We start from the raw sequence: 13287 nt of genomic DNA, 5'->3' as shown, positions 1-13287 counted from the left end.
TTTCTCAACCTTTTCCATGTCATGAAGTATAATTTATCATACTGGAGTGCATGAATGAGGTTGCCTATAGCTACAGGTTATGGATCATGGGCTCTAGTTGACCCAGTATCAGTTCAGATACTCAAAGGCCGAAGGGATCAATATTTCAGCATACTTTTAACCTCCTACACAGTTAATGGCCCACACTTGTTGGGAAGTTCCACTGTCACTATAAAATCCAAAGGCCAAAGGATCAGTATTTCAGCATACTTTTAACCTCCTACAGGGTTAATGGCCCACACTTTTTGGGAAGTTCCGCTGTCACTACAAAATGGCTAAGGAGTTCCACATACATACAGTGACTTTTTACCCAGTTTGCCTTTCCATTGAAAATGGTCAAAGAAAAAAAAAAAAGAAAGAAAGAAAAAAATGGTCAAATAGGTCACAAAAATGGAACCTTGAGTAGTTGTCTCAAAGTTGAGACAAAACTTGAGTAGTTGTCTCTTTGGTTAAAGCATAAGAATGTTGTGATTTTCCAACCCTCCAACAAAAGCCATAGACTAACACAGTCCTACCTTTCCTGGGAGTAATTTTTCAGACCTTGGTGTACACGGTCTCTTTGTTTTCTGGGATATCTTCTGCATCTGGAAGCTGGTTTTTTGACCTTGAAGGAAATCCTTTGAAGACTGGGCAGATAGGAATGTATTTCAGAAAGGAAATTCTTTTTACCATGCTCATCCCAATGGGAAAGTCATAGCTTTTCAGGCTGGAAGACATCTCACTATCAGCATGGGCCCCAGCTTTCCACTGTATCAGACCTCGTTCTTCTGGGCTTCCTGCAAGTGGACAAAGGGGTCACCAGAGCCAGCAATCCTCTGCTTACCTCCCTTCCCCATAACCTAGTCATGAGGGAAGAATTCCAGAGTTATCATGATTCTCAGTTCTCTGGTCCAGCAAAGTTGAATGTATGATCTCAGCTCCTAACTTGGCTAGAGCTCTAGAGATCCCTAAAATATACTGGTTATACATAATCAACATTTCTTGCATATCTACAGTGTGCCATAATGCTCCATGCTTAAGTGCTTTAAGTTCATTGTCTAATTTCTTTGAAACATTGGTGGGAGTTGTATATGCACTATTATACAAAATTTTATGATGAAGAAGGTTAAGTTAACTAATTGTCAGCCTTCATCTTGAGTATAGGGCTGGTGTTTGCTGGGCCAGTGGGGACCAAGTAGTGCCCAGACTGCTGTGGAGGTAGGAAGGTATATTTTGAAATACAGTAATCAGTCTTTTTTTTTTTTTGTAATCAGTCTTAATATTTGGTATTATGATTCCATATTTGGAAAATAAACTGTAATACAAACCTCAGAAAGTCAAGCTAAGTAAAATCTTTGTTGGTGCTAGGGATACACAAGAGGTTTTTCACAAATTGGGGGAAGTAGGTATGGGAGGGATTTGTGAATTCTCTGAGGTTTTCACAAGAGAGATGAGTTTGGAGACAAGTAGAAGTAAGTGGAGATTTCCATACACTGGCAGGCCAGGTTGAAAAACCCCATGAGTAGAGAAACCAGATGTATCCCAAAATCTGAAGAAGGGCTGGGATACTCGGGAGAGACCACCTGGAGGAGGAGCTGGAGCTGTGGCACCAGACAGGCATCTCAACCGCACTCCTCACCACTGCCAGACACGACCACCAGTGCATGCTCCCCACCTGCCTTCCACACCCCTCCCTGTGTTGCCTTCAACTCTTGTCCACATTCCAGCCTCCTTGGCCCATCCAGAATCATCCAGGAAGTGCTCTGGATGACTCGAGCCCAGGCTCATTCACCTTACTGCTCTAAATTGCTTTCAACCCAGTTTTCACCAAGGTCTGAAAAATTACATCTGCATGACAGATCACTGGCATATCTGGAGTGGGTTTTGCCAACATACTAATGCTACATTCCCACCTGTCCTAAGAAAACAAAGGCACTCCTCAATCCAGTGGCAACCAAGAAATGGAAAGGAAACAATTCATGGGGCCCAGGAATGACTCTCCTAGCCACATCCTCTTCAAGACCAAGAGGAAACTTGGCCTCTATGAGGCCAGTGGTCTCCCCCTCCAGCCCATCTGTTCCTGCCTCTCCCTGTAGAGCCTGCGTTGCATCTGACCTGGCCACGGCTCCGGAGACATCTGGTGGACTGTCCATTAGTCCACCATGGTTCTCTGTTCTCATCCCAAGGCTGACCCATACCTGGCACTGTGTTGTCCAGTATGAAAGCGAGGCACCCACCCACGAACATCTCCGTGGTCAGCAGCACAGTCAGAATCTGGTCCACTTCAGGAACGCCTGTGGAACAGGCCAAAGGCCAGTGAATGTGATGGCCTCATCCGGACATTCAGGATTATACCCTCTGCCTTTCCCACCCTTGGATTCAAATCCTAGTTTGCTGGTTGCTGCTTGTCCTGCAACAAATCATTTAACCCCTCTCACCTGTGACATGAAGATAGTATCCTCTCATGGAGTTGTGAAAACTAAAAGAGCACATGTAAAGCTAAGACACAGAAAATGTCTTAGTAAAGGACAGTTATTAATTAGCCACTTGGCTGCTGACTAACATCCAGAGTTGGGGAGGATTTGTTTCTCTGGCTGTGTGGAGCCTTTGAGGGAAGAAGCTGTGCTCAGAGTCAAGCCCACCATACCTCCCCCACCCTGGGATGGGTAGACTCTCGGGAATACCTGTATTAATGACGTGCGGGTTGGAGTCCAGGTAATTAGGCAGCGTGAGACCGAAGAACATGGAAAACCCAAGCACGAAGAGATTGCGGGAGGAGTTCATGTCCACAAACTGCAGGTTAGACAGCCCCACAGCGGTGATCATGCCTGAGGGCGAAAGAGAAGCGCTAGAGGCTCCTAACCCTCTGAGTGGGCTCCACTCAATGCGACCACGCTGCGTCCTCAAAAGCACACGCAACACTCACCGAAAAGGGTGCAGAACATCCCCCCTAGAATGGGGTCAGGGAGCGAGGCGAAGAGAGCTGTGAACTTGCCAATGGTGCCTAGAACTAGCATGATGCCCGCACCATACTGCACCACGCGCCGGCTGCCCACCTGCCAGTGAGCCAGGGGTTGGGGCTAGACCCAGAGGACGAGGCTGGGGGGAGAGTTAGTTGCGCAGGAGGGGAGGGGTGTGGTAGGTGGGCGGGGCCTGTTACAAGAGCAGGGCACAGACGGGTCAGGGCAGGATCGGGAGGGGCCTCTCAAAGGCAGAGTGGGGCTAGGCCAAGGTAGGACGGGCTTGGGGCAGGGCCTGCGGTATGTGGACTGGAGGCGGGGCTTTGGGCCGCTCTGGCTAAGCCGGGCACCTTGGTAATCCCCAGGACGCCAATGTTGGGACTGGATGAGGTGGACCCGTTGCCCGTGCCCAACAGCCCCGCGATAATGCAGCAGATGCCTTCGGTGAAGATACCCCTGTAAGGAAAGAGCAAGTGGGGGCATTGATCCGTGCTCTATCCTGGCTTGCGTCCTCCCATTGCCCTGGCTAGACCTCTCACGTCTCTAGGACTGTGTGAGCTACAACAGTCCATAGTAGTCCCCTACTCCAGGCCAGAGGGGGTCTGGAAGCCAGGATCCCAGGTCTGAATGCTAGTCCCACTGTCCTGGTGCTTAATCCTTGGGTGATTCTGGGCATCAATTTCCTCCTTTGTAAGATGAGGACAATAGGAGTACCTGTCTTACAGAGCCATTAATGGATTGCAAGAGAACGCACACCAAGGGCTAGACACATGGAAGGTTGTCAGTGACTAGTTTCTCTGAGCTTTGTTATCTCCTCAGCTATTCGAAACAGTAAGTGATGGGAGCATCCTCACTTCGTAAGTAAGGAGGACCAATCCTGGTGAGTTAGTGACTTGCCCAACTCCTTGTCCCCCTCCTCTGGGGTTCAATTCTGTCCCAATGTTTGCTTCCAAGTGACCCCTGAGGGGATTAGACATTAAGGAGGGCAGGTGGGCATACCTGTTGATAGCGTGTACTGGAGGGGGTGGTGCACCAGCCAGGCGGGCACAAGCATAGTAATCCCCAATGGACTCAATGATGCCTGCTAACGTGGCACTAAACATTCCCAGGACAGCTGCTGCAGTCACAGTGGGAAGCCCCCACTGACCTGAAGCAACAGGGAGAAGGAGGATGGATGAAGTGAGTGTTCCTAGGTGGGTTAGGCAGTGGAACAGGCAGTACTTGGGTAGAGCAGCGGGAGGGGTAAAAGGATCTCAGGCTGGGATGGGAGTTGTACAGTTGCAGGAGCTTATTTGGGATCACCTAGTCATAAAGCTGGAGTGAGGCTGTGTTGGAATACACCGGCACTCTGCCTGGAACACTTTAAATGTGCAGTTGATACTTATGTCATCAGATGGACTGGGGTCACCAGGGGCCACATTGATGGTCTCAGTTGGAGGCAGAGGGGCCCAGATGGGTTGCTCACAGGGATAAGGGATGCGGATCCAGGGAGCAATAGCCATGATGTCCCCTCGGGCATCTGTTCGTGCCTGGAAGCCATAGGCTGTGGGGTCTGAGGGCAGCACATCCGTCAGGGTCAGTACATAGCAGAGCAGCCACACGGTCATGATGGCTAGCACGATCTGAAGTGAGGGTGGGGTGAGGGGTGCACAGAGGGCCCAGGAGAGCTCAGTCCAGGCTAACCAGCTAACCTTAGCCCCATTCCCAGCCTGTGTCCCAGCCCTAGCTCAGACCCCAGCCCCCATTCCTGGTTGGGGCCTCATCTTTGCCTCTAGCTCCCCTACTGCCCTGGCCCTTACCCCCAACCTTGGCCCTGGACATAGGTCCAGCCCCTGCCTTAGTCCCAGTCCAAGCTGCCCATCAGCTACTCACGGGAAACATCTTGAAGATCTGGACACGGAAGATAGTGAGGCCCTTTCCCCAGCGGTAGACAGGCAGCAGGAAGGTGAGGTTTCGCAGGTACTGGGAGAAAAGGATGATCAGGAGAATGGAGCTGGGGGCAGAAACACAAAGAGAAGATGGCTGGTAGGCTGTGCTGGGAGCAAGAGCCAAGGCTAAGGGGGCAGGACACGAGGGAAGTGAGGGACTGGGGCTGGGCAAGGATCAGGCCTGGTTCCCACTCACCAAGCTGAGATACCCCAGTGGGAGCCAGCTCGGTCACCAGCAGCTTGGAAGACAGAGAGACCAATGAGGGAGACAGTGGGGGTGACTGTAAGAGGCCCGATGTAGCTGAGCAGGGCCCCAGGCAGCCCCATCAGCCCAATCGCCACCTCCACCATACTGGACACCATGATTGCACCCTGGACCTGGAAAAGCAAGATCAGCTGTAAGTCACTATGTAGAGGCCATGACATCTATGTTAAAAAAAAAAAAGTTCCAAAGGGCTTCCCTGGTGGCTCAGTAGTAAAGACTCTGCCTCCCAATGCAGGAGACACAGGTTCAATCCCTGGCCCAAGAAGATCCCACATGCCTCGGATCAACTAAGCCCGTGACCACAACTACTGAGCCTGTGCTCCAGAGCCCGGGTACCACAACTGCTGAGCCCACGCGATGCAGCTACTGAAGCCTGCCTGCCCTAGAGCCTGTTCTCTGCAGCGAGAGAAGCCACCCCACCGAGAAGCCCATGCACTGCAACGAAGACTAGCTCCCTCTCGCCGCAACTAGAGAAAAGCCCATGCAGCATCCGAGACCCAACACAGCCAAAAATAAATTAATTAATTTAATAAAATTATAAAGAAAAAATTCCTGGACCACATTCTCACATCCCCCAATTCAGCAGTGACCTTCCCTTCCATCTAGCCCATACCCTCAAGTCCAGGTCTTTTCTACCCCACATGCAAACCCACCTCTCGTATCCGTGGGTGCCAAATATGTGAGGTATTCAGGGGCAGACTCCAGTTACCATAGATCTCCTCTGTGGGCAGAGATAGGAACACATACATGGACAGAGAGAAAGTAAAGATGCTGCCCTGAATGGACACGGGACAGCCCCGACCTCCAGGCTCCGGGGACTCCCCTTCCCAGTGCAGACCCCAGAAATGCACCCACCTTCTGGAGGGCATTTCCATCTCTCTAGGGCCAGGATGGCTTTTGCTGGAACCAGAAATGCAAAAGCACTGGCCTGGAACAGCGGCAGCCTGAAAGCAGAGGCACAGAGCCACAGGGACAGGATGGGAGTGGGGGAGGCAGGAACGAGATAAGGGAGATGGGGAGCGGGGGGTCGGCAGAGAGCGGTGCTGGGAGAATCCCAGGGACAGAGACACAGAGGAACAGGGGCCGGGGCAGAACAGAGGGAAGTCACTGAGGCCTCAGGCCGGACTCTGGGACATTTTGGGCACCTAAGAAAGAAAACAAACGGAGCCCCTAGCCCATAACCTGCTCCCTTTCCTTCTCAGCACCAGTTCCTGCACTGTGATGGGCCATGGGCACAGGAGTGGATAGCTCGGCTCCTGCGTGCAAGCTCTGCTCACAACCTTCCTTCCCACAAACAACCATCCTTAGGCCACCCAGGCCTAGGACTATGCAGAAGGGGCAGAGAGCCCCCAGGAGGACAGGCCATTGAAGGGGCCCACAAAGGCCCTGGAAGCAGGAGAGCAAGTGGTCCCGATTACCCAGAGTAAGGCTTAACAGAGGAGAGCCCAGCTAGGCACATTCCTCTTCCTTGAGGAACCCCCAGGGGTTCAGGGTGGGACCCCCAACCGCCTGGCTCTAAGTCTGGCCTGGAAACCAAAGCAGCAGGTGGACACAAATAGCAGCTCTTTGTGTCCCACGAGAGTCCTCTGAGACTGCTCCTGCTGTGTGGGTCACTGCGTGTGTCTACAGGAACGGGGTCAGAGGTGCAGGTAGCACATGGGGCAGCTCACCGAATGCCCAGTGTGGTCTGGATGAGGGTGGTGATGCCCACACAGGTGAAGATGGTGCCAATGAGCTGGCTGACCACGTACTGGTCACGGCCCACACACAGCGCCTCAGCCAGCAGGAAGGGCACAGCAATGGTGCCACTGAAGCAGGTCAGGTAGTGCTAGGGGTGGGGGAGAGTGGGGGCGAGAGCGTGTGAGACAGGACGCAGGGAGCCCACCAGGAAGCAGGGGGGATCTCAGAGCCCTCAGGCCTGCCTCAGTGGGCCTGAGCCCAGGCCACCCCTACCAGGGAGCCCCCTTGGGACTGATACTTGCATAAGGGATTCCCACAGAGCGACTGCTCACCTCTCTGGGAGTCGTTAATCTGCCCCAAGTTACTCCCACAGCTTCTGTGGAGTGGGCCCTCCTCCCTGTCACTCCCGCTCCCCCGGCGGGTGATGCGCCACCCCTTTCGGGCCCTATCAAGTCTCTTCCCCATCGACTTGGCTTGGTGACAAGTCACTGCTTCTGACCTTAGGTTTCTCTTCCTGTTACCCAGGACGAGACCTCGTTGGCCAGGGAGGGGGCTGGGATCCTGGGGCGGGTGCAGGGTGGTCGGGGCGGGGGGTGTGCAGGGGGCAGACCCTGGGAAGACGCCCACCTGGAAGCCCAGCAGGACGCACAGGTACCAGGGTGGCACATCTTCGATCTTGTACAACATGTCAAACTTGGGTTCTGTGGACAGGGACACTGGGGGGTGCCTCGTGGAGGTCCCTGCTGAGCCCAGGGACTCATGCTGGGGGCAGCATAGAGAAGAACTCAGCAGGGAGTGGTGACACCCAGAAAAGTCCATTCTGCTTCAGAATCAATCAGGTGCCCCGAGTGGCCTGACAGCTCCACAGATGGGGGCCCTTGCCCTCCCTCAAGCTTCACCTACCCAGCTCTCCCTTGGCCTGGCTACACCTGGCTCCCACCTCACATTGCCTTGTGCAGGAACAAGTCCACTATGCTAGCTCCTGGAGCCCCCAGAACCTGGGCCTTCTAGCCAACGGAATGGGCCCGTGAGTCAGAAGCCTAGAGGTACCCCAGGAAGAGGCCAAGAGGGCTGAAGACCGTGACAGACCCTCTTGGACCCACTCTGGTCCCACCAGTGCCCCGGTCCTTGGAGTGTCCGCTAGTGGGGTGGTAGGCTGGGCCCCTGCTGGTTCCAAGCTGGAGTCAGCCAGTCCCAAAGCAGAAATCTCCTTCACCCCCACTGCCACCCCCACCCCCTCCCCCAGTTGCCACATTCCACCTGGGACAGTTACTCTTGATCCAGTCCATCAGAACTTTTCTCTCTGCCCTCCCAGGGAGCAGGCTTGCACAGGGCCCCACCCCCACCCCCACCCTCCCCACACCCCCACCCCCACTCATCCCCCAGCACCTGTGTCTGGCCCTCAGCGTCCTCCCGGGCCCTCATCTTTGGGGCACAGGTGTGAGCTGTTCCTGAGGAGAAGGAGGGATGGCTTTACGAAGGCCAAGGAGGACTTTACTCCACATATCAGACATTGTTTGAAGTAAATCTGTAACCAGATCTCTAGCGCTGATTGCGAAAGGAGGGCCCAGCCTGAGGTAACGTATTAACTCTGGCTGTAGTGGAAAAGGCTGCCCAAGCCTCTGCCACATGTACCTCCAGAGCACTCCCTTGCTTGCCCACAACCTGAGCCTGGGCACGGGCCATGAGTTTTCCAAAAGAGGGCCAGGGTGAGGAGTGGACAACCTTGGAAGTGTACCAGGCTCTGGGTGAGGTGAGGAGAAGGAGTGAACCTGGGCACGTATGATGTCACACTCTGAATCAGGCTTTTCCCTACTTATTAATAAAAAGTTAATCATTATCATCATCATAACCCATCTTGTTATTGAGGAACAACTGTGTGCCAAGCAACATCCTTGTATTGTCAAGTCTAACCCCAGGCTCTGGGTGCTATTAACCTGTTTTACAGCTGATGAAACAGATTTAGGAGATGTGATCTGACCAAGGCCACATGGGTCGCAAGGTTTTAGAAAACCATTCTAAAAATTAGGTTTGCCTGAATGCCTAAACCCACCGTGTTTATTTCTACATTAAATGTCATAAAGGGCTGCCCTCCCCACCACTACTGCTCAGGGTCCCTGAGGCAAAATCAGATGGGCCCAAGGAGCTGCTGGAGCTAGTCCGGTCTTGCCTGTCCTCTGTGTCAGGGACAAGGATTCCTTTCCTTCCCTCCCAGCCAGGACCAGCTGTGTGCTCTGTGGGACCCAGTGCAAAATGAAAACCTGGGACCCCCTGTTCCAAAAGTGTTATAAACAGCAACAGCAGAGCATTAAACCAAGTTGGGGGGCTTTTCTAAGCATCAGGCCCTGTGTGACGGCCACACAGCCCCTGAAGCAGCCCTGGGCTGGACCATCTTCCCCTCCTAGGGGTTGGGGAAAGCCTAGGGGTTGAGACTCTCGGCTGGTGGGGTCTGAGTCCCAGGTCCCAGGTTCAGCTCCCTTCTGTGCCTTCCCAGCCCCCTTAGGGTCCACCTACTTCTGAGTCGCTGTGCCCACGGCCAGGCCCTGCCCCGAGGGCTCCCAGGCAGCACCGCTGTCCAGCTGGGTAGCAGCTTCATGTCACAGTCCTGAATCCAAAGGCCTGTCCAGCCTCCAGCCCGTTGCTCTGCTTGCCTGTCCTCTCCTCTCCCTTCTTGGCTACTGCTCCCAGGTTCCCAAAGTTGTCTGACCAGTTCAAAGCCTGTACTCCTCAGCACTTTCCTCCCCACCCTCTTTTCCTCGGTACTCCCTAGGGGGCTGGAGAGACAGCCCCACCCTTTCCACACACTGTCCTTTGGTCATTCAAGTCAACCCAAACCACATACCACACACACGGAGACAAGGCCGGCAAGTTGCACGTGATCTCAGATACACAGTTGCACAAACACACCCAGAGTCTGATGCAAAGTCTGTCACTCCACAAACACAGGACCACGCAGGTCCATATCACGGCTCCCAGCTCTACACCTGCTACTTCTGACGCCTCAGCCAATGCCTTGGACCCTGGCTCTCCTTGGGTTTCAGGGTTCTCTCCTGAGGGCCAGGGGAGGGGCCTCAGACAGGTGGAGAACAGGTGATGGAACACAGAGCGCTGGGCTGCAGGGCAGCTCAGGGAAGCCACAGTGGTCAGGGCCTGCCCGGGACACCCCCATTCCTCCAGCACTATCCTTCCCCCACCCCCTAAATGTGAATTCCCTCCCAGCCCTGCCACTTCGCCTAGGACTCTGCCTGAGTCTTTTTTGTTGTCTGAGCCAAGGTGTCAACAGAGTATTATAGTGTCTGTTCTGTCCACCTCCCAGAGATACAAAGGAAACTGCAAGCTTGAGCACCACTGACCCCAGATATCCAGACTCAGGTGCAACCCAGGTGGAGCTCTTTTCTCTGCTGCTAAATAAAGGGCCACAGGTGAGAAGAATTTCTGGGGAGAGCAGGATGTAGAGCCAAGATCCAAAATACAGCCTGTTCTGGGAACCCTGCCCAGCCCTGCCCTGTCCCAGGGCCCAGGCATGCCAGCTGAGTCAAAAGCAGAGTCCAGAAAGTGAGCAGCCGCTGGGCGTAGACCCAGGGAGACTAGTGTTCTGGGAGGGGCACAGAGAGTGCAGTGCCTGTGGTGGGTGTGTCCGCAGGTGACGTGCTTATGGAGTTTTCCTTGGCTTTCGTTTTCTCTAGTGAGGGATCTGGAGTTCCAAACGTGCTGATAACTGATTTCATGTGCCTTTGACAGCTCACTCACATTTTCAACCATGACAGATCTCACTTACCTCTGGGAAACTGTGGGGCTTGTCCCTGGCCTTCTCAAGCAGAAACACCAATGTTTATCCTCCCAGCCCCCCAAGAATCTTTTGCAGAGAGAAGGAATCGAGGTCACTGGTTTTATTTGAGTCCAGAGGGAAAGGCCCTGGCCACATTCCAGGCCCCTGAAGCTGGAGGAGGGAGGGAGCGAGGCCTCCCTGCACCCGCCCTCCAGGCCGCCTGCAGAAAGGAGGGAGGCAGATCAAGAAGGAGGCCAGCTCTCTTCAGGGGCTGACCGGGAAGGAGGAGTTGGACTAGAGCTCTGTTCTTGCGTCTGGAGCCTTCTCCGAACAGGCCCCCCGGGGGCCTCCACACAGCAGAGCCTCTAGGGTCCCTCGACCTTGTTGGTGGGCTTCATAGATCTGGTCTTCTCCAAACTCCCCCAGGTAGTGAAAGCAGGTCTTGGAGAGCCTAGAGGAGCCCAGCAGGAGCCTTAGACTCTGCCCTGCCTACAATGGGCAGATCAAGGCTGCAAGGGCTCCATCCCACTCCAGCCCTCCAGTCATCACCTGGTGGGCCACAGTCCATCCATGATCACCACCATGACACTCGGCTGTGCCCCTGTGCTAAGTCCCGGGCCCATGAGACGTTTCACCTGGTCCACTTCTCCAACTCCATAGCTGGAGGCAGAGGGAGGAGAGAGAGACAGCATCAGTGGAGCCTTTATCTACCCGAAGCGGGGCACATGGGACATCTACCAAGTTTAGTGCCCAGATTCTGGTCCTCTCTGCTGAAAAACTGAAGACCAGAAAGGGGAAGCCCCTGGCCCAAAGTCACACAATACCCTTATCCCCTGGTCACCCACTCTTCTGCTTGCTCCCAGTTCCAGAGTTCAGCGTCTGTCCCAACCAGCCCCTACCCTTGGGCCGGAGACCTTGTGGAGTGTGTATGGTATGAATGGGAGGATGGGGACCCCCACTCATCAGCCTGCCCCTGGAGAAGTGAGGCAGGGGCCAGATTTTCCAACTCACCCCTGCCAGGTCTGCGAGCAGCTCTGGTCCAGGACGTCTGTGTATACTGACTCGCTCAGCTCATGACGGCCCCCAGAGTCCAGTGGGAGAAGCTTGGCCTCAGCTTTTGTCAGATGTTGCCACATCTGGAACAAGGAGGGGTTCAGAACCAGGGCTTCAGAACTACTCAGTGCGGAAGGAGGGGTGGGGGAGAGCAGCAGCTTGAGTCTCAGAGGAAGAACGAGGCAACGGAATCTTTTGAGCAGGAAGCACCTGTGAGGCTGACTTCGTGGCCCTCCCCCAGGTCCAGACAGCTGGGAACGCACCAGCTGAGGCAGGACAGCCTTGGGATGAGGTGGGTGGGTGGGCAAAGCTGAGCTGGCCTGGGCACTGGGGACCCTCCTGCAGGGCACACCTGCCCACCATCACCACATGCAATGTAAAACCACAAGAACAAGGAAAGAAAATAAAACCACTCAGTCATCAGTGACACATGTACTCATAGCACTTACACACTCTCACACACACACACATACAAGTGCTCAGACACACTTGACAGGTTTGTATGTGAACTCAAGACACCCGCACATGCTCATGGGCTCACGGACTAGACAAACATGCACACGTGCACAAACCCGCATGCTCCCCAGGCATGCTTTGGGAAGGAGTCCAGACTTCAGGATCGTCCTGGAAAGGGAGAAGACTGAGAGGACTAGCTAGGGACTCCCTCATGTCCCAGAGATGGTCTGTCTGCTCTTTGCTGGGCAGACAGGTAAACTGAGGCACAGAGGTTCTGGTGAGGTGAAAATGGCAATATCATGGAAGGCTGAGTCTAGCTTGATGCCTGGGGGTGGGCTTGGGGATCAAAGGCCAGTGGTGGAACCTGAGGCAGACAGAAGGGTCTGGCTTGAGAAGGGGCCTGCGTAGGGGCAGAACTGCTGGGGGAGAGGGGACTCACCTGGAAGGCCACCGCCCTGCAGGCATCACATCGCAGGTGAGTTGGCATGTGAGTTGAGAACTTCTCTTCATCGTCTAGCTCAGGGGCAGTGGCAGTGAGTGAGGCCTTGTCTCCAAGGCCCCCTGGGATGGCCCAGGCCCCAAGCAGCGGCAGCAGTAGCAGCAGTGACAGCCTCATGGCCGGTGGAGCTGACTCAGTAAGCAAGGGCTGTGGTTGGGGTGCAGGTGTGTGGGTGCATCTGTGTGTGTGTGTAGTGGGGGCTGCTTCAGAACACCTGGCCCAGACCAATGGGGAACTGACACTTCACCCCTCTCATTTTCTCCCTTCCCCCAGGGCCCTGGAGACTCCACGTGTGCACCTTCTCTCGTGGGACCCTGGCCCCAGCCAATGAGGCAAGGAGAGGGGCTGGGCCTGGGCAAAGACACATGGGAGCTGATACCTCTCATGACCTGGGACAGGCTACATGGCAGGCACTGTGCTAAGCTCCTTGGGGGAGGAGATGACTGGTTACTGTTGTCTTAAATCTACCCCCAAGAACACAAAGGTTTAGAGAAGAGTGACAAATTCAAGGCCACACAGCTAGAAGGGCTATGCTGAGACTGGAACCCAAGCCTAGTTGCTCCCCAAGGCCCACTGACCACTCAGCTGCCAGAAGAAATGAGGTCACAGGTGTGATTGCCAGCCTAGGGCTCCCTCCTTGAGAGGCAGGTTTGCTGAAG

The 13287-nt window shown here is 54.4% G+C and overlaps 2 protein-coding genes across 3 annotated transcripts; both read right to left on the bottom strand.

Annotated features, from left to right (window-relative positions):
- Positions 1–554: 554 nt before the first annotated feature.
- SLC23A1 (solute carrier family 23 member 1) lies at positions 555–9559 on the bottom strand. 2 transcript variants are annotated; one of them, XM_043465362.1, is made up of 15 exons: positions 9366–9559; positions 8241–8302; positions 7479–7613; positions 6842–6999; positions 6027–6214; positions 5825–5892; positions 5103–5284; positions 4851–4971; positions 4444–4600; positions 3978–4125; positions 3329–3434; positions 2945–3074; positions 2703–2846; positions 2217–2312; positions 555–815 (listed from the first exon to the last, which is right to left on the bottom strand). In XM_043465362.1, exons 1-15 carry the CDS (start codon positions 9445–9447, stop codon positions 574–576), a joined length of 2019 nt encoding a protein of 672 aa, XP_043321297.1. In that variant the 5' UTR covers positions 9448–9559; the 3' UTR covers positions 555–573. The 2 variants fall into 2 exon arrangements, with proteins under 2 accessions (XP_043321297.1, XP_043321298.1); XM_043465363.1 differs by having other exon boundaries at positions 6027–6115; positions 9366–9557.
- A 1167-nt stretch (positions 9560–10726) lies between these two features.
- On the bottom strand, positions 10727–13262 carry MZB1 (marginal zone B and B1 cell specific protein). Its single transcript, XM_043465361.1, has 4 exons — positions 12569–13262; positions 11632–11756; positions 11170–11280; positions 10727–11071 (listed from the first exon to the last, which is right to left on the bottom strand). The coding sequence occupies exons 1-4, from the start codon at positions 12743–12745 to the stop codon at positions 10915–10917; spliced, it is 570 nt and encodes a 189-aa protein (XP_043321296.1). The 5' UTR covers positions 12746–13262; the 3' UTR covers positions 10727–10914.
- Between the last annotated feature and the right edge of the window lie 25 nt (positions 13263–13287).

Source organism: Cervus canadensis, chromosome 4 (assembly GCF_019320065.1).
Source record: "Cervus canadensis isolate Bull #8, Minnesota chromosome 4, ASM1932006v1, whole genome shotgun sequence".
Lineage (NCBI taxonomy): Eukaryota > Metazoa > Chordata > Mammalia > Artiodactyla > Cervidae > Cervus > Cervus canadensis.
The sequence above is the reverse complement of the archived record's forward strand: the minus strand, read 5'-3'. Positions and strand labels throughout refer to the sequence as shown.

Coding starts and splice junctions, on each gene's coding strand:
- MZB1 (XM_043465361.1), bottom strand. CDS start 12,745: ATGAGGCTGTCACTGCTGCTACTGCTGCCGCTGCTTGGGGCCTGGGCC. Junction 11,757..12,568: donor GCAGGGCGGTGGCCTTCCAG/GTGAGTCCCCTC, acceptor TCCTTGTTCCAG/ATGTGGCAACATCTGACAAA. Junction 11,281..11,631: donor TGCTCGCAGACCTGGCAGGG/GTGAGTTGGAAA, acceptor CTCTGCCTCCAG/CTATGGAGTTGGAGAAGTGG.
- SLC23A1 (XM_043465362.1), bottom strand. CDS start 9,447: ATGAAGCTGCTACCCAGCTGGACAGCGGTGCTGCCTGGGAGCCCTCGG. Junction 3,435..3,977: donor CCAGTACACGCTATCAACAG/GTATGCCCACCT, acceptor CTTTCCTTACAG/GGGTATCTTCACCGAAGGCA. Junction 2,313..2,702: donor CCCGCACGTCATTAATACAG/GTATTCCCGAGA, acceptor CCTGTTCCACAG/GCGTTCCTGAAGTGGACCAG.